The sequence below is a fragment of the Centruroides vittatus genome, unplaced genomic scaffold, assembly GCF_030686945.1.
Source record: "Centruroides vittatus isolate TY-2023 unplaced genomic scaffold, ASM3068694v2 contig_726, whole genome shotgun sequence".
NCBI lineage: Eukaryota > Metazoa > Arthropoda > Arachnida > Scorpiones > Buthidae > Centruroides > Centruroides vittatus.
In genome coordinates this window covers 1,107,474-1,129,086 of record NW_027122463.1, presented here as the reverse complement: position 1 = coordinate 1,129,086, position 21,613 = coordinate 1,107,474, and the positions used below count along the sequence as shown (strand labels likewise).

Below are 21,613 nucleotides of genomic sequence, written 5' to 3'. Positions count from 1 at the left end.
TGAAATTTCGCAAAGAGGTTTGAGAATTAGGGATAAATTTTTCTACAAATTTTCAAGAAAATTAGACCATTAGTTCGGGAGATAAAGCCGCACCCACTTAATTTCTCTCGAATCAATCTGAAGACTTAAAGGTAATGGTAACAATCATCAGGTATGAAACAAATAAATATTCTGTTTTAATACGACATATAAATGTTGCGTGTGAATAAATTTATTTACGATATGAAAAAGAAATAATTGAAAGATGAATGTACTAAATCATGTATGACTTTATCTTATCAGAACAACATTGGTACATTAGTGAAAATCATTATAATATGATGAATTGTCTATATACATGCTTAAGAAACGTGATTGAAATAGCGAATTTAAATTAAATAATCAAATTAATCCAATCAATTAACAGGCACGTCACAGAATTAATACCTAAATACACTACATTACATTCGAATTACAATTATTTTACCTTTTATTCAATAATAATTTTATAACTAAAATTAAAGAAGATAAATTTTAAAGTATTTTGAGTTATTTTAATTTTTAAGAAGTTCACTAATTGTATTGATTTTATCAAAAATATAAATTATTTACTTCAATATTGTAGGCTAAAAATTGTTATTTTTTTTTTATTTTTAATAAATAAATAAATAATTATAAATATTTTAATATTAATTAATGTAAATTCTTAATTTTTATCGTTTCATTACGTGATTAAGTATTATGTAATCATATAATTTAGAAATTCTTTTATGATAGACTACTGGATGTAAATAACATGACGTGTGGTTAATCAATAGAAAGTTATCCTAACACTTACGTTATGATCAATTAATAAACGTTAAAATAATATATAAGAATCAAAATTTATCAGATTTATATAGTTAAATACCAATTCAAAATTGACATTTTGACTTGATATTAAAGTTGCTAAAATGTAAATTAATTTCTGAATGAATTTATAAACGGAATTCTTTCAATCTCTTAAACATTCTCATCATTTAGAAGTTTATTTTGATGATTTATAAACTCAAACTTACGTTTAAACTAAAAATTTTTAGATTCTATAATGAAATCTCTGTGTTTATAGGTCTGCAAAGGGGAAGTGTCCCATTTACACCTCTTTGCAGACGTCCATGGTCTTCAAAGGGGTATAAATGGCGGACTTCCTCTAGAATCCAGTAAAATATTCCACAGATTACGAGCAATAATTAATTGTGACATCATCACAATGCCGGAATGCCATATTTTTAATTTATTTAATTTAAAATATATACTGTCGATCTCAAATTAGTAGTGGCTTGTCCGTGTACTTTTCCTGTTGATAATGAATTTATGCTGGTCATGTATCTATCTTCGTTCAGGAGAAAATTTTTGAATTAAAATAACATGACTTTCGGTTTAAATGGAAATATTGTGCACAATTAATCAGGGGCCTCCAGCTCCTAAGCTTTCCATTTCTGGTTCCAGCTTTCATCTATCTAAAACCGTTCTCGAGATTAAGGAATGACTCACAGACAGACAGACTTACTGACGAGAGTGGGATTTATAGGTCTACAATTTTTTTCAAACTGCAGCCCAATAATCGTAAAAGAGATTAAGATACATAACCTTTGTCCCTTTGAAAAACTTTCTGTGGACTCCCATGACTAAAACAAATAACATTTTTACGCTCTAGTTTTTCAAATTTTCATGAAAAATGATATAATTTTTAAAAATCTTCATTGAAATATTAAAATTATGTTTCTGTATTTACTTGGACTAAATCAGTAAATACAAAATTCAACAATTTACTACCTTTAAATTTATTCTCTCTTTTACAGATCGAATCATTTTATTTACATAAAATTGTCACGTTATTCTATTGAAAAATATTCAGGTTTCTAACTTAAACGTATAAATTTTTGATTGTGTAATGAATAAAAAAAGTATCAAGCATCTCAATTACGTAACAAAAATTACTTAATGAAGTAGATAAAATTAGTTAAAAAGATTATTTTTAATAAGAAAACAAATCATGGATTCAATAATATTAAATTGTCGTAATTTAGTATATTCTCTGCCTATTAAATAAATAATAATAAAATAGGCTATAACATATTTATTTCATAATTGGTTTATTTGTTTATATCAAAGCGACACCGAGAGGGATACAACCAAGGAAGATTTCCTATGGGAAACTGGCCACTATTTAAGTATCTCTAACGAAGAAAACCTGGGAAATTCCACCTGTCTAAGCCATTGATGAGACTCGAACCCACGACCAGCTACGGTTTTACCCACTCAACCACTGATGGGCGCGCTTCGTAATTGTTTTGCGTAATAAAAACGTAATTAAATCAACTGTTATCATCTTTTACGGATCTTCGTAGTTATATTTGTTTTACCTTTTCCAGTATAACATTTTAAATGTTTAAACTATAAAATAACAAACAGCACGAAAGAAAAAAAGTGAGAAGATGCAAAAGAGAAAAGATGACGGTGATTCACCAGGATGATTGATATCTAAACTTTATTTATTTTAAATACACGCAATGCAATACAACGAACAATAAGCGAATACCATTAAGGATATTTCCCTTCTATAAACTAGTTATGCTTTAATATAAAGTTTAACGCAAAATCTTTGCATGCATAAAAACAAAAATAATCATAATCAATTTTTCGTTACATCACATCCGGTTCACGTGTAAAAGGAGATTAAAATATAAATTCGACGGATTAAAACAATTTTTATTTCTCGTCATTCTCGAAAGTTTTATTAGGAAACCGCATAAATGATTAAAAACAAGGAAATTATGGAACACGAGTTAGTTTTGTATCTATTCGCGGGATCGATCAACAAAGAAAAAAAGAAAGAATTGGGCGCATGCGTGTATCATTTAACACCAGAAAGGTGTTCGTTCAATTTAGAGCCATCCTCTCGGTTACTATTACCATTTGAAAGAGGAATGTTCCCAGAAAGTGCAGTTGTCTATGTCAAGATGACCACTCTGCCATTTATTCTTTACATTTTTGTATTATTATCGGTGGCGGGTAAGTCGTATCGCTTAAAATCACGTTTATTGTTTAAATACAAATTCTGTCCTTGTTTTTTTTTTTTTTTGTTAATTTTAATATGTTAAAAGCTTTTATCATAAACATTTCATAAGCTTTATTATCAATGTTTAAGTTTTGATAAAGGTAAAATAATAAAAGGGAATAGTTTTAATAATTGAATTAAATTTTGTTATATGATAATAATAATAATAATTTCATTTAAATTTAATTAAATTATATCGATAGCTGCTTAAATTATACAATTCTTTATGAATTATATAAATAATAATTTTTAATATATTTTATAAAATCGAATTTAAAATATTTTAATTTTATGTTTTTATACATTATATTTATAAATGTAAGATTTATAACTATGAGTATAATTTGTTATATAATAATTATCACCATAGATTAAATCTTTTGGCTATTTATATATATTAAATTGCCTGTATATCTATATAAAGCACTCCGAAAAATAACTATAAGTATATATATATAAATATATGGTGTAAATAAATATAATCCTATATAATATAGTTTGTAAATAATAAAATTTAATATTAAATTATATAATTTTAAATAGTTTGGCATTTCGGTTATAAATAGGAAATTATTTGAAATATAAAATACCAATTGAACTTTATATTTTTTATAATTCATAAGAGTACAAAGTATAATTTTTTAAATCTAATTTAAAACGTCATTAAAATGTCGGGCTTCAATTCTTAATCATATTTTAAAAAATTATTTAATGTAAAATATATGCTCTCCACCTTGAATTAGTAGTTTCTTGCCCCTGTACATCATACTTTTCCTGTTAGCAATAGAGTCGTGCCGGTCATCTATGGAAATTTTTGAATTGAAATAATGTGACTTACGATTTTTTCCGAAGTTTGTATATAGTTAATCAAGGATTTTTGTCCCAATTCCATATCTGCTCTCGGCTTTCATCCATCTAACACCATTCTCAATATTAAGGACAGACAGACAGTAGGAATTTGTCTATAATTTTTTTTGAAATTGCAGTCCAATAAGTATTTTACAATGTTCTATCGAATATCTAAATTGATATTTTTTCCTAAATTCTAAATATTCTTTCTTCGTTTACTTTGAGACATGAATGATTTTTAATGTAAATATTTCAGGGAAAAAATGTAAAAATGTAGTTCTCTTCCTAGTATTTGTATTTAAGTATTTTCTTATTATCACTAAAAATAATTAAATTATATAACGTATAGTAAAGGGAATACTGTTGAGATGAAGATCTGCTACTTTCCTAGGACCTAAGTAATTACAAATATAAAGACATTTCATTCAGGGTAAAATAAAGACTTTCTAATGTTATGATTTTTTAAATAATTCAGTAAGAGATTCTATTATGCAAATTTTTGGCTTTTAAGCGTGATTATTTTTAAAGATTAAAATTTTCTTATGATGTTTAATAATTAAGAAAATCATCAAAAAATATTTGGGCTAATTTGAATATTTACAGAACTGATATTAAGGAATACATTCGTTTATCTATTACTGAAGTGTATAATATAGTAGTATGTAGTAAAAATCGTGACTTTGTGTAGTGTATTTTTCTCTGATCTTATTAATTTTCACGGAATTTATTTGTGTATATGATGAGAATTGTTATCTCCATCCATGCTGGAACCATTCCGAATAATTTTGGTGTCTGAGGCAAGACAAAGAGAAGTCCAATTGTGTTTATATTTCTATAATTATTAAAAAGAAACAAATAAAAATGAATAATACAGTTTCGTTTCTGAACTGTTTTATGGGTAATAATTAATTTTTAGTAAATATAAATGTAAGTAAGCTTTGTGCTTATTTGTAGTAAAATCTATAGCTTGTGTATATAAAGTATTTAGGCCTATGGAATGTCTGTCTGTTTTCTATATATTTCTAAACAGTTTAACCACTCTGCATCCAATTTTTCATAGTTACTTTCGAAGAACATAGAGAATATATAAGGCTACCATAAAACCTCACCTGTTGACTTTATATATCATTAATTCCTAAACTCCTTTATGATCTGGACAAAAATTTATCAGAATTACTCTTTAGGATCGTGCAAAAAACATAAGTTACCATGATACTTTGACACTCCATTCATCTCCTGATTTCATCCCGTAGACACTCCGTGATAAACATAACAATGGTAGGCTAAAATAACCAAACTTTTAATACTGTTTTCCTTTTGGTATTTATTCTTATTACTGTTCGCTTGGGCAGTACCGAGCATATCTACTAGTATTTTTATAAATAATACTATAATAAACAAACAACTGTATAACCTACTGCATACAAGTTTTTTAATATAAAAATATGCACTATATTTAAAATTATCATTTTAGAATTACTGTATAGATTATTCTGAAGTTTCACTCCTCCCTTAACTAGAAAGGAAAATATAATAATTACAATACACTAAAAACTAAATGATTTAAAATTAATGGTAATTTTTCATATGAAATACTATTATTACTATTAACAATTATTATTATCAAGATGGGTTTTCACAGTCTATCAGATACAAGGACTGTCTTGATGTTCTTCGAACGTCGACTTTATTCCTTGAATCTGAGTTATTCAAATGTATTTTTGTAAGTTATGGGCTGTGCCCAGAAAAGTAATTTTCTGCAATTGACAGGTGATAATTTGGTTGTCGCCCAAAGTGTTCAGATATTTGTCCAAGTCTTTAATAACAGCACCAAGAGCGCCAAACAACTCGAGATGTCTGCTGCTGGTTTCCGCTAGAATTGTTACTGTTCTGTTTTCAAATTTCCGTATCTTAATATCTTATCCTGCTGTTATTATTATTAAAAGGATAACAATTCTTCTGTATTCTTGAGTAAAAATTAGCTGGTATCTAGCGTCAAGATAAGCGGCAATAAGATCAGTTTGAATTATGTTCATTAGGAGTGGGTTTGATCCATAAAAGTCAGTTGTGGGGAAGGATGAGAAATGACGCTTTGTCCTGTACTATCTATAAAAATTTATGAATTCCAGATCGAATATGAATCAGGAACACCCATTATAATACACTAATCTTATTATGCACCGATTTTAGACAATTATTGTATTAATGACTACAATACATCAAATTAAATAGCGAAAAGAATTTATTCAGTGTATTTAAATCTAGATTGAGAAGGAAAATTGTAGATTTTTGATTAATCTATAGGCTATTTGAAAATAAAACTGACAGCATCATTTACGTATTCGTTGTAAAAAAAAATGGGAAATTTTACGTTACTTACCCACAGTTAAAAGCACTTAAAACAATAAATCCGCAGTAATTTTTAAATCGGTACTTAATTTTAAGTCTGAATTTCTCGATATAGATGAAAAGTGACTTACACCACTTTCATTATGAACGGCTCATATATAATTCAAAATTATTAAACATTTATCAGAATAAAAATTAATAAAAATTTGTAAATAACTAAGCATATAAATGCCAAAAAAAGAGATATTAAAGATCTTATTAATAGGAATTTTTCTATATTATATTAAACAAGTTAATGTCAAAAAATAATTTTATTCAGACATAAAATAATTTTTATTGTAGTCAATTGTTTCATGAGTGACATTTTAGGTATTTAATATAATTTAAACCATTTTTTTTCCCATATTATATACCTGGATATAACAAAAAATGATTAATTCTTCTGTTACTAAAATATATTTTATTATAAGTCTTATAACCCTATATTTTAAAATAAAAAATGTTAATACTTTAATAATATATTAAAATATAATTTATCATGTTTAAATAAATTTAAATATTTATTCAAGAAATATATGGTTGTCAACTAATATAGACGACAAATATTTAATCTTATCATCTATTATTTTATTTAATGGATTGAAATTTGATAATTGAATATTTATACAGATTTAAAAATAAATATAAAAGAACATAGTGTATATATTTCTATTTATATTAAATGATAAGAAAATTATTATTTAAATTTGATTTTATGCATTGTATATAAATAATATACACGTAAAGTTTTAATGCATTAAATTTTATATAATTCTTTTATAATTTTTCTAATTTATAAAAATAACTTTTAATTTAAAAATAATTCGTTTTTGAATGTTTGGAACTGTGCCTATATCCTTTATATACTTTTTAAAAACACAATGGAGTGTTAAATGAAAACTATAGTGTCTTCAATTAAAATTCAATTGAGTTTTTTAAAAAATAATTTATTTTAATGATAAATTTAAAACCATTTTAATATTATTTTGTAATGAACATTTTTGTAATATAACAATTTTATTTTTTTTTTATTTATAAGCATTTTATAACATTTTTTCTGTAATTTTTCTGTCTACAAGTTCGTGTAAATAGGATATATTTTCTGTATGGCGTTACTTTAGAAAATGAACCTCATTTTATAAACTTAATATATACTAAATTAATCAATTTTCATATGTGTACAGTATATAAACCAGTCATACGCAACTCGCAACTCACGAAGTTCTAATTTGTGGCTTTGGCAACAAGATTTTATTTTCCTGTTTCCTGCCTCGTGCCATTATGTAATTCTAATGTAATCCGTGATAAAGAACATTCAGATTAAAGTTGACCACGGAAAAGAATAAACTACATATTACTAATTTACGTGTCATCAATATACGTGGTGTCCGGCTTAAAGATTTAAGTAAAGAAAACAATATACATTGAAAACTTATAATTTAATGAAAAAGTTGTTGTGTTCTAGTGCAATATGGCTGACTGATATTTTTACATTCAAACACACTTCAATATGAGCACCAATAGTTGCCTAAGCAGATGTCCAACGTATATTCCATTTCAACCACATATTCAGTAGCATGTGAGGTGTGACATTGTCGATGCCAGGAGAAGGTTTGGGGATAGCATAAATTGCAGCATGTCCAAATAACTTGCCCATTCACTGCGGCCTGTCACCTAGCTGCACCCATTTTGCCATTCTGAGCATGTGCTCACAAATTTCCACATATGTCATCATAAAATACATGTCAGTTTTCAATCTGATATGAATACAATGCAAATTATAAATTCTTCTTTTGTTAAACTTCCAAGCCGGACACCCTATATATTGATATTATTTTAATACCTAAAGTATGGCAATTATGCAGTATGTTGGCACTCAGCAGGTCTGCTCTACAACTATGCATGCGGCTTGCATCCAAATAGGTTAACATAGATAAGCTTCTATAATATTTTTTTTCAAACCGGGACAATTTTGAACAGAAAATAAAGCCTACTAGGATAAGTACTGTACCTATGATTGTTTATTTGTTAATTAGGGCAACGCAACACTTGGGCGATCTGCCTAGGGGGAATGCCTTCCGGGAGGACTTTTTAAGGAAACTGGCCCCAATTTAGGCGTTACAGTCGTGGAGAAAACCCGGAAAACTCCACGTAGCCAGCTCGTCGGAGCGCGGCGCAAACCCACGAACTCCCAGTGTTCAGGGACGAAACTGCTTGGCCACTGGTGGGAACCTATGATTGAAAAGGCTAAATAAAGAAGTTGTTAACAAAAAACAACGAGTTAAAAGGCACATTTCGAGTGATTTTTGATGTCCGAACGCCCACCGCGAGTTATTGAAAATTCTGAAAAGCACAGTTTACGTTTCACTTTGTCAAAACGATCACAAAGTTTTTTCAAAACGAATAATCCTTTTTTAATTTATCAGTAAACACAGTTTCTTTTTGGCATTTCGGAGATTAAATTAATTTAATGTACAGTGCAAAATCGCAAATGCCGACTAGCAATTCGAGCTGAACTAAGATAGGACGTGCTCAACAATGACGTGGTCAGAATAAGTTTCAGTGTTGGCAACTTTAATTGAAACAAAATATCTAAAAAAATGAAATAAAAATATAAATTCTGTTAACAAATATCTAGATAAAAAAAATTAAACATCTAAATTCTTAGGCCACATGCTATAAATTTTGGGGGAAAACATCTATACAACATTAAAAGTACTTAGATTGGCAACAGTGAGTGTAACAGATGAGACATTTTAGTTGCCAAATCGCCATTTTATCCGAGGCTGCACTATTTCTACTTCTTGTATATTCGGCACTTTTAAAATTTTACCAAATAACCGAGACAAATGACAAACTGGCCGGGACCATAATCAAACCTGAACTTCTGGTAAGCCTACTTATAGAGTATATACATATATACATATAAGTTATACATTTGAAGGCCAGATAACGAGAAACGGGGACCGTCATATCCAAAGGACTACCCCCCGAAAACTACCTGGGGTTTTTCGACCCATCTGAATTCGATCCCGGGTTATCGTATCAACTTTACGCTAAAATTAATTGATATAAATGTTATTTCTCGAAGAACAGTATGCCTGACTGAAGACACTATTTTGAGAACTATGGCTTTCAGTAGCTTCTAATAAATCACTGCCATAAGCAATTCAGAAATTGATAAAGACTATATTAGATAAAATGGAAGCCGTGCGGCAAATAATTCATTAACTACATTTCCAAATAATCGAACAAAATTATCTTTCTAATGTTTATCGATAATGTTTGTTCATTGTAGTTTGACATTCGTATAAAGAATATATTAATTAAATAAATTTAAGATACATTTTAAAATTTTTATATTAAATTAGTCCTATTAAATAGAAACGTAATGAATACAGATCTGTTGTGTTGGTATTTATATCCATATCGTAGACTAAAATTGTATTAAAATTTAAAATATTTTACCATAAGAGCTTTAAGATTAAGCCTTTAAGTATACTATGTGGATTATATCAATATACATAGAGAGGGTAGTCCAGAAGCGTACAAACATCTGTATAAAGCAAAAGCGTGTTGACAAACATTAATATAACGTTTGTCAACCTGTTGTCTACTAAATTTGATAAGGAAAGGGAAATCTGTTAGGCTATGTCACTAACATGGCAGCCATCTTGAATTTCACCATCTTTGATTCAAATCTAGGTTTTTAAATGGGAAGATAGGCGTGTGACGTATCATACTGGTGGAGAATTTCATCAGAAAGCAATGGTGTGTGCTTATTTTTAACGTAACTTTGCTCATTCTCAAGGTTTAAATAAATTTCCTTCTATACTGGTAACATGATTGACAATAGCATTACACAAGTAGAATGTATTGAGATCGTTCTCGTATCGGTGATCGAATCAAATTTCTTAGCCGCAAAATATTTCAACCAACGCCATTCGTCTTAAACAACAAATTGTTGATGCTTGTGTTAGCAATTTGGTCAAGGTTTATCAAAAATGGTTTAGGAAGAGAGCCTTAACAGTTCAGCATGGTGGACAGCATATCGGACATAAACTTTATGTGGTCAATGTTGATGATAAAACAATTTGATGGACTTTTAGGTACTGTACCTTACAATTGTGTGCACAGCGTTTTTCTACTTTCACATAAAATCATTTAAACCTTAAGAATACTTAAAGTTACATTAACATTAAGCAAACTATTGTTTTTCTGATGAAATTCTCCACCAGGCTGATATGTTGCATTCCCCTTACCCGTTTAAAAACTTAGAGTTGAATTCAAGATGGCTACCGTGGCCTAACAGGTTTCCCCTCTCTTCTACATCACGTGTCCAGTAGATTCTGGATTACTGTCTTCCAATCCGTTTCTATTTTATATGGATGTTTCCACACTTTTAAACAGCCTTTTTTTATATAGGCCTATATAAAAAATTAAGATTTATAATATACTGATAAAAATCTTAGAATTTTTAATATTATTTTTTGTTTTATCGATTTTCATAATACGAGTTTACTTATTTTATTACTATTTCAATTTTCATGTCTTCCTTTTGTCATCGATCTTTCTTTTTATTTATTTTTTTCTTTATTTAATTTCTTACTCTGTTTATTATAAGCGATTCATTTTTATTATTTTTAACCTATTTTTTTCGTAAATACTGAAGTTTAATCCGATAAATATAATAAAATGTCGTTAATTTGACAGATATCTTCGTAATCCACTTAATTTGAATTAACGAAACGTTTAAAAGGTTATGTGATAATTATCACGATCGTGGAAAATATACTTAAGTAAAAACCTATTATCGTAACTATTTTTCACAAAATTATCACGCGATTTCTTAATTTTTTCCAACAATATACATTATGCTTAAAAGTCAAATTGGCACGAAAAACAATTGAATTAAAAAAAAACAGTTTGACAAGGGCTTTCTCGGCACTCCAACATAAGGCTAAAAAGGGAAGGAAATCCAATAATTTTCAATTATAATTTATAAAACTTAGGGGGAAAAGGCGAAAGCCTTATTTTGGAGTAGGTAAACTTTTAAAAATTTGTAAATGTCGAGTAAATTTTCATTAAATTTGACCTCACTCGAGATATGATCCTCCACCCTTCCCTATGGACGACAGTGGGAATTTATAGGTCTACAATTTTTTCAAATTGCAGCCCAATGACTATGCTACAGTAAGTGTACTTGATTTCTTACCGTATAACAGAATTTAAAGTTCATACTAATATTCAATAATTGACCTCGTCTGAAGGTCAATTATATCAGACTTTAATTTTAAATATATTTCTTTAGTACTTTGCTTACTAGACCAATAAATTATAATCCTAATACCTGACTCAAAGGTCATTAATGGAGATTGTGGTCACTCAACCACTCAACCTGCGTATAATCGTTCGATAAGTTATACGTTAGATTATAGAAGCTTAAATGATTGTACGCATATGGATATTAATAAGGAAAATTAAATAATTCTTTAATTTATGATAGTAATAACGTATGTATTTGAATAAATCAAATCTAAAATTTTTCAGGTGTCTAAAAGTAGATTGTGCACTATAAAATATGATTTAATAAAATATTTTAAAATAGTGAAAATATTGTCATATTTTTTAAATGTGGCATAATAGAAAATTATTACTGGGCTGCAATTTTATAATTGCAGACCTATGAATTTCCATTGGTATCCGTCTGTCAGTCTGTCTGTGTTTCCTTCCTTAATCTCTAGAAAGGTGTTAGATAGGTGAGACCGGAAATGGAAAGTTTTGAAGCAGGAGGTCTCGAATAACTATGCACAAAGTTCCGGTTTGGACCGTAAGTCACGTTATTTTAACTCTCTAAACAGAGTTAGATAGATGACTGACATGACTCTCTTGTTAACAGGAAAAGTATGGTGTGCAGAGGAAAGACACTACTAAAATAAAAAGCATTGTGAATTGAGATCTACAAAATTACAACCCAGCATTGTGACGATGTCACAATAAATATTTGCTCATTATTATTATTATTATTATTATTATTTAAGAAATTGTTGATGTATAAATTTCCGTCAAGTATAACTTTTTACGATTGTTTTATTCTGTTTTCGAACTGAATAAAAAAAATAATAATAATATGAAATTTTATTAATATGCACAATAAATCCAAGTGTATAATAATATGACAAATGAAACTTGATATTTTAAATTTACGAAAACAAACCGCTCAGTTCAGAAAACCAAATTATTCTTTATATTGCATGAAAATAATTTTGGTTTCCTGGATCTGGCAGAAGATATCACTAAAACTCCTGTATTATTTTTTTATTCGTTTCAGAATCTAAGTATAAGCAAACACAAAAATATACATATTATACTAACTAAATATCTAAATCATTCATGTATCAAGTGTTATAGATCATAGATTTAAGTTCTGTTTGTTTTGTTAAGTTACAGCAACGCAACACTTGGACGATCTCGGGCCAGGACGGGCTGGCCACGTGGAGTTTTCTGGGTTTACTCCACGTCTGTAAAGCGTGAATAGGGGCCAGTTACCCTTAAAAAGACCTCCGGAAGGCATCCCCCTAGACAGATCGCCCAAGTGTCGCGTTGCCGTAACTTAACAAACAGTACATTTTTAAGAGTAGGCCTATTATTCGCAAAAAACAAAGAAATTAAATTAACTTAAAAGACATTATTTAAGCTGTATACAGTTTCCTAAGTATAAAAATTGCTTTTATTTAAAACCTTATAAACCATCTTATATTACCATAAATAAGAAATATTCTTAAATATAGAAGCTATGAATTTCACTGAAAATTCAGTGGTCAGTAAATATTCGATAAGAATTAATATTAAAGCAAAAATAATTTACTAATATTATATTACATATCGTCATAACTTGCCCATTGTTATAAATAAGTAAATTAATGTTATTTATTTATTTAATTACAAAAGTATAGTATTAGGCTAAAATATGATACCAAAGAAATAAACATTAGAGTATTTTAACAATTCGAGAAAAGAAATTTCTTCACGTGATACAATAAATGCATTTGATTTTCGGTATTTAAGAGTGATTTAACTGTAAGTTGTTACTCTATATTTTTGTCAGTTTAGAAAGAAACAAGAATTTCTTCTGACTTTTCGTGACAATAGTGAATTTATTTAAAAAAATTAAGTATTCCTCTACGTACGAATTTGCATATACAACAATCTAATTATAAAATATCAGATTGATGACTATCGTTGGTTTCGAGGACCACTTAAAGAAAACAATAGAGATATTAAGATTATATATAGTAAAGTTATAATATATAGCAAGTTATGCTAAAAAATGTTGATTCTTATGAGGGAATTTCACTTATATCAATTGAAAACAAACGAAATATAAGTTTAATCGAATTTATAACCGTATTTATAGCCCTGGACATAAGGAACAGTATAAACTAAGATATCACGCACTTTTTTACATACTAAATACTTTAAAAGAATGTCTATACTATTTTAAAAAATCCTTTCGTGTTGCTTTCATTCTATTTATAAGTAAATTTGCATTTTGTACTTTCTTTTATTCTATTATACGTCAATAGTATAAAAATTAAATATGTTATTTGAATTTTTTGGGTGTTAACGATAGACTCAAAAAATATATAGTTATATTCTGTTATTATTTTTTAAAAATAAATTTGATCTGTATTGCAGTAGTAGTTCTCTGCACTTTGTTTTTAAACTACGGTATTTAATTTTTGTTATAATAGGAACATACTGTGCATTGTCGATCGGGATAAACAAGATCATTATGTTTCTTTCCTTCTTTCTCACGGGGCAGATTTATAAACAAATAACCTCTTTCTCTGTTTAATTTCCTGGATATGGCAATCATCAGTAAGCTCCTTTTAAATATTAAATATACAAAAAGAACAAAGCAACTAAAAAGGGAGAAATTAAAAAAAAAAAAAAAAGTGCCAATAAAACAGGAAAGACATTAAAATATTAAAAATTATCTAAAATGGCACGTTTCAGTTTGTTCCACGTTTGGGTATTATTGTCCTTAAACTTTCTATCACATTTTTACTTTCCAGGTTGTTATATAGGCCTATAACAGAGGGAAAGTATGGCGATCAGTCAAAAATGACCCTCAAGATTTTTACATGTTTGGGTTTAGGATGCCTTGTAACGTCGGGAAATACAAAAAAAAAAAAAAATCGGATTTTTTTCGTGTAAATAGATGTGTTTGTGGAGAGACACGATTTTGTTCACCCTATTCGAAGCTTAATAACTTCTGTGCTTGTCGTCGAAAATTTCTGAAATTTTTCAGGGAGATTTGTGTATTAGGGAGATTGATGCTATTAAATTTTGGTGATTAAAAGTCGAGGGGGTAGGGAGATAAAGGGGGTCGTATTATATCTCGAGTAGGGTCTGACTTAATGACGATTTTACTTGTTACTAGCATTTAAAATTTTTTATAAAACCCATTCCTGCCCTCAAAATTAAGCTTTCTACCATTTTATAATAGTTAAAAATATAACAAGTTTTTTAATAAAATACGATAACAGATGGCGCCACAAAATGTTTCCGGGAAAGTTAAGCAACTCATCGCTGGATTTTTTTTAAAAGACGCAGCTTAATAAAATCAGGTTATTATTTTTGACAGTTTCTTACAGACAGCTTATTAACTTCTGTAGTTACAAGAGATGAGAATGCTTTTGCAACGTTGAGAGATCTCTGAACTTTTTTCCATACGGTGTTAAATATTCTCGTTTCACGTGCATCTCTCTGCGTCAATGTTAAGGTAATTTTATCTCCGTGATAGTATTTCCAAGAATTTTGGAAGTGATTTACTTTATAGCTTACTGATGATTTCCTACTCTTGATCTACGGCGAGACAACGACGATAAGATACACAATTCTACCTCACTTTAAGCCCAAACTCTTAATCGCCATTCAAAATTTTCTATCGAAGCGCTAAGCGATTGTCCATAGCTCTTTGTAATTTTCTGAAGAAGATTGTAGGGATTTTTTTTAGTAAAATGAGTACTCTTTCTCTTTGATATTTCACTAACATTCAATACAGAAATCTCTACTGAGGAAGTCAATATCTTATAGGTGAATAATTAGCTTTGTCAGCTATTTATTCCTCTTTAACACATTCTTTATTAAATGATTAGTGCTATCGATGAGTTAAATGACGAGTCTGATGGTCATTTATTAGAAAAGATCAAAGATAATCTAAATGAATAGCGCAATGCCTATTCATTTAGATTATCACGCTGGCATTCAAAATAAACATTCCAATCGACATTATTCGTCATTAATAATTTAAAATTTTTATCCTAAATCATTATTAGATAAATGAAACTCGTAATTTTTGCTGTTGGTTACTGTTACTTATATATTTAATAGCATGAAATTAGTTGTATTATACACAATAGACTTTATCTAATGAGAAAATTTATGTTAGGCACTGAATAACTTTATTAGCTGTTTACGCAAGCGAATTGATTAATGAAATACATTTGCAGGCGAGAGGAGACTAAAGGATCGATTTATACCAGGCTATAGAAAACTGACTCACCAACGTGCCTTATCTACGTGTCGGAAACTGCCAAGCGAACTCGCCACTATCATCGATGTTGAAACTTTGAAGAAATTGAGAAAGCAGAATCTTGTGCCCCATCCCGCCACTAACGACAGCTATTTAATCGGAATGTTCCTAAAGACACAGCTGACAGCCGAAATTACTGAATGGGAATTTGCGGACGGAGTAGCCATGGAAATGAGTGAATTTCCATTATGGGCAGAAGGTTATCCTAAAGAAAGAGCGGGAGTTTGTGCCAAACTGGAACCAATGTCCGACTTTTTGGTAGCAAACAGTGAATGTTTTCGTAAAACATATTTCATATGTCAAATGTATACAGACAAGAAAGGAAGTAAGTGATAAATTTTAAGTAATAAATAGTAGTTAAAAATTAAATTTATTAATTAAGCATGTATTATTTGTTATTAATCGCTTTGATGCTTATAAAGACAATTGTTATTTAATTAATATGGCGTTGTGTTTCAAATTTCCAACTTGAGGATAAAAAGTTTAAAATGTTTTATAATTTTTATGTTGCATGATTGAATAATTATATATATATATATATATTTAACTCTTTCCGCCCTGTGGGCACTAAGAGGGCTAAATAATTATATTATAATTTCTTACTTTTATTTATTTATTAATAAATTAATAAAAGGAATTCGAGTACCACTGTAATCCTGATAGACTTATTTATCAGAGTATCCGAAGCTTTACATTTAAGTACCGGTATAAATAGTACAATGCAAAAGTTATGTTTTACATTGTAGGCCTACTTTCATTACATTAAGAACAAAGAAAAATGTTAATGTCAGTTTTATATAATTATCAAACTACATTGAATAAAATTGTTACAAATCTGTAATTCTTACTAACATAATGAAACTTACACACAAATAACCTGCTAGAGGCGAAACTTCCCTAGGATGAAAACTTGTAAAAACTAGAAAATTGCAGTTATTTACGTATTATTGTCAAATTTTTCCCGTAAAATATCCTGTTTGAGGCGAAACCTGTGAAAAGTAAACCAGAAACCGTGTGTCATACCTAGGCTTACCAGGCATCAAGCACTGACTGAGCTGTTTGTTATGCTGGACAACATAATGCCCAGCATTTGAAACTTCAGGTAGCCAAGTACAATTTTTTACTAAATTAGGTAAATAAATTATTATCAAATTTCGTTTTCTGTTACAATTACAGTAACACCGTTTCTGGTCCGTATGTCATATGTGAAAATTAACACACCCGTGAATTTTAGAATGCTTTCTATATGTAATTAAATTAACAGGTTATTGTTATTATTGTTATTTCAAATCCAAGAGTCACCGCTCTTATTTACGTCATACGAGAGTGTCTCCAAATACTAGTACAACATATTCATACGAACACGAATAAGCACGTGTGTGTGTATTTTAGTCAAATTTAAATTATGTTTTATTTTTAAGAACATTATTTATTTAGTTAAATACCAATAAAGTATATTCCCCCCCCAAAAAAAAATGTTTATTTATTTCGATGTAGATCGAGTACTTGTTTATTAGTCTCAGAACTGCAGTGAGTATTGTACCTTTGTATTTAATATTTATATACATATAGCTGCCGATTGAGTCGTTCAGCATTGGAGTAGAAAATAATCTGGTCAGCCTAGTCATGCCTCTTTTATAAACCCATTAGTTCGAGCCGGTCAAAACCGGAAACTTTATATTGAATCGAGATGTATGACACAAAAATATTAGAAATTAAATCAACTATGGATATTTATTTTTCTTACTTATGACAAATTTTAGGGAATAGTTTAGTTAAATGATATAATAATTGACGTTAACGTGCTGTTAAGTTGTTTATAAGTCATAAGACACGTGTTTTGGGCCTAACCATGTTGCTAATTTAAAAATTACGGTTAATATCAAAGATAAAAGTGAAATAAATACAAAATAATATCGAATATTTAATAAGTAATAGCGATTATGTAATGTAGGCAACATTAAATCTTAAAATAAATTTCGATTTAAATAACTTTTGGTTTTTATAGGCTCCCTGCCCACAAGTTTCGCGCCCATTAATGGAGATCTCATGCGGTAAAATAGTGAACTTTTTAGTTACAAACAATAGAGTAACGTCTGAGTTAACATAGTAAATTCTGTGAATTTTCTTCTGGAATAAGGAAACGAAATATTTGTATTATTACGAATTTAGTCTCTGTAATCCAAAACTTTTGGTAGACTAATCTCACAGCAATATGGTTGGCAAATTGATTTTATTTAGAACTACATCAAATGCATTTCCGGTTGGTCTAATTTTTTCCAACCCCTCTTCAGTGCTAAAACAAATAAACAAAAATTTTTTAGAACACGACATCAATGTATGACAATAACAAGTTTTAAAAAAGGGAGACTTACAATATACGTTGGTGTAGATTACAACATTCTATTTATATTTAAATAGATGGGTGGGAGGGCAAACCTTCCTCGCCTTGATTGGTATCCTAAAAATACAATAATATCTACTGTACAGCAAAACATTTATATTAAAGAAATATTTGTAGCGTAGTAGGATATATGTTTTACAGTAATACCACAGAGTAGTTTTTTTTTTTTTTTTTTTTTTTTTTTTTTTTTTATTCTGTCCATTCTGTCGCGATCCTAAAGCAGACTTTTTTAATCGTCAACGTAGTTAACGATTCTGTGAAATTCTTTCCGGGATTTGCGCTTATGTTTCTGCCTTATTAGAGGTCTGAATAAAACACATACCGGTAATTTTATGAAACAATGGAAACCATGCACAAGCGAGAAGCGAGAAATCTCGCTGACGTGAGCGAATTTTGGTTCTCGCACATATCTCACAGGGTTTGATATTTAATCGCGTCTTGCCACATATTCTCGCTCGCTCGCGTCTGCATAGTCGCACCCTTAGAACGAAAACGAAGGATGAGAACAATAGAAGTTTCCCAACCAGTTTATCCCAAGGTCTGTATAAGAAGGTCAGGACACGCGTGACCTACTTCTTGAGCCGCCATTTTGGGGTATTTTGAGTCGCATGTTTTAAGCAAACTTCTACGAGCAGTAAGTTTTATACGACATTAATTAAACTAAAATTGCATAAATCCAGTGATTTCCAGTCGAAATTATAATAATAATTTCGGATGATTATGCATCCCCAATTTTATGTAACTTTTCGATCAACTAGTTTAAAAGAAACAATCATCCGCATCACTCGCTGTCGTGAATGAAACTAATTAAACAGGTGCTAAAACTGATGCAATTACGTATATAAGCACTTGGTAAAGTAATGCAATAACATAAGTTATCCAAAATTTTATTTTAAAGCATTTACCAATACAATATTAATGCATTAAAAAATAAATACTGGACTAACGTTTAATTAATGAACATTTTTGGCTTTACAAAGGCTTAAACGTCATATTTTCCTAATTATATAAAATTTAATCAAAAAGGATAATATTAAACACAATTTGATAATATTTTTAACAGACCTTGGAGACATAACTTCTTTCTCTGTAAACACACAAGATACAAATATAATAGAATACCATTTTCGGAAGTCAGCAGAAGTACGCATAAATGAGTTTTTGCTTCCATACAGTTTTTTTACATTCAAAGTACTGTTCATATCTCTGGCAAAAATATGTAATCTCACTGACAGAAAAGTTGAGATTAACAGTTCTAACTGAGATTCTTCGAAATGAAGCTGAACAACAAATAATTTAATGTGAGCTCACGTATACACTCAAACCTGTTTTTGTGCGGTCTTTTTTGTGCGATTTGTTTTGTGCGGTATATGAAAATTTCAATCAAATTGGAACATAATTGACTCCTGTAAAATTTTTTAAAACTCTATTGGATGTTTTCTATGACATCAGCAGGTTTTTTCATTTTTTATTCAGTAAAATTTTTTTCTCATACGTTTTTTTCGGTCCCCTCTTCATTTTAATAGCATAAAAATCATAAATATTATGTTATATTTGAACAGATGCGGTAAGTTAGCTCCCCTCCAGCTTTAGACTGCAGGTGTGAAATTTCACGCCTTGTTAAATGAAATAACACTTTCTGCAGCTATATTTATCAAATAAAATCATTTTTTAACGATTATTTTTAACTTTTTAATGTTAGATTGGTATTTAAGTGAAAATAATTAATTAATATAAAAAATAAAATTCTTAGAGGATTTTTTCCCCATTAGAGATTTCAGAAAAAGGCCCAAGGAGTTAAAAAAGCAATTCCTAGTTATTTCGTACCGTTTTGAGTTATTTTCTACGTGAGACTTTTTTTATGCGGTCCCTATCCACCGCATAAAAAATACTTTTTAATTGTGTTGCGAAAACTATTTTTTATAGCTACTCGTGAAGTTTTGTGCGATTTTTTTATGCGTTTTCTTTTATGCGGTCCCTATCCACCGCACAAAAACAGGTTTGAGTGTACATCTCAAAGACAGTACCTATAGAAAAATACATAATATACACTACTCTCACATAGTTTAGAATGTTCAGTTGGCTGCCACTTATCCCGTCTGCAGTTCTGCACCCATTTCGCTTTCCTCTGCTTATCTGCAGGAAATCTAAACAATCGAAGGTCGGTAGACTTACTTTTACAATTAGGTGCCACAGAATAACCCATTGTTTAACGTTCTGAGTACGTATATACGTAATAATAGTCGACTCACGCAGGGATCACGTATGGTGATCTCTATCGATATGCCCCAACATGGCCGCTGCCGCATAGAATCACGGGAGCGTGTCCTGACCTTCTTATACAGACCTTGGTTTATCCAGTAACCATGGTTAACGTGTTCAGTGAGAAAACACAAATTTCACTTGAAACATTTTCTGCACACTTTTCCTTTTATTTCGAGGTTATCGATAAATTTAGCAAGTATTATGTATAGATTGCAGCGTGGTAAAAATGTGTGTTCATAACACATACTTTTCTACCACGTTGCATACTTTTTCATACTTTGAAGCAATGACATTTTCTTGTTCCATCCTGCCCTAAGAGAAATCTGCTTAAGCCGGAACGTTTGTAGAATTACGTAAAATTCTGCCTTTCACAGGTTTTACTCCATTATTTTAGATATTTGCAATTTAAATTAATGCATTTTATGCGTTTTTTTTATTTTAAAAGAACTTAGTGTTTATTGTATATTCTATGTACTTTTTAAAATTTATTCCTTTATATTACATTATTTAAAAAAATTATTTTCAGATTGTTTATCAGGTTATCATAAATATGATAAATTTTGTTTCAACGTTTCCTATCAAAAAATGGACTTTTGGCAAGCTAGAAACTTCTGCAAGCGCAACGATGGTTGGTTAGCAGCCATACAGGATAAAGAGACACATGAAGCTGCATTAAACGAAATTAGTCTTTCAATAATAGGAGATGGTTTATGGATTGGAGCGAAGAAAGTCGGTAGAAAATGGATGTATCCAGATGGCACATTACTTCCTACAAATTCGAAAGTATGGGCTAATGGAGAACCTAATCCTGCTGCCAGTAAAAAATGTGCAAAGTTATCGCTCCGTGCTTACAGATTAATGGCCCAACAATGCGATTCAAAATTGGGATATTTATGTGAGCAGATGGTACCAGGTAATTTTGAAAAGTATAACTTTATTCAATATAAAGCTAAGAATGACAACAATGCTATTTCAAAATATAATATAGTTTAAAAATATGTAAAGCAACAACAGAATTCATATTTAA

At 29.4% G+C, this 21,613-nt stretch overlaps 1 protein-coding gene across 1 annotated transcript; it reads left to right on the top strand.

The window, feature by feature from the left end:
- The first annotated feature begins 2,774 nt into the window (after positions 1-2,774).
- LOC136980850 (macrophage mannose receptor 1-like) lies at positions 2,775-21,579 on the top strand. Its single transcript, XM_067277053.1, has 3 exons — positions 2,775-3,033; positions 15,835-16,242; positions 21,113-21,579. Exons 1-3 carry the CDS (start codon positions 2,775-2,777, stop codon positions 21,577-21,579), a joined length of 1,134 nt encoding a protein of 377 aa, XP_067133154.1.
- Positions 21,580-21,613: the final 34 nt, after the last annotated feature.

What these genes read in the sequence shown, in the direction of transcription:
- LOC136980850 (XM_067277053.1), top strand. Translation starts at nt 2,775, where the DNA reads ATGATTAAAAACAAGGAAATTATGGAACACGAGTTAGTTTTGTATCTA. An exon ending in TGTATTATTATCGGTGGCGG is followed by an intron (nt 3,034 to 15,834) that starts GTAAGTCGTATC and finishes ATACATTTGCAG; the next exon opens with GCGAGAGGAGACTAAAGGAT. An exon ending in GTATACAGACAAGAAAGGAA is followed by an intron (nt 16,243 to 21,112) that starts GTAAGTGATAAA and finishes AATTATTTTCAG; the next exon opens with ATTGTTTATCAGGTTATCAT.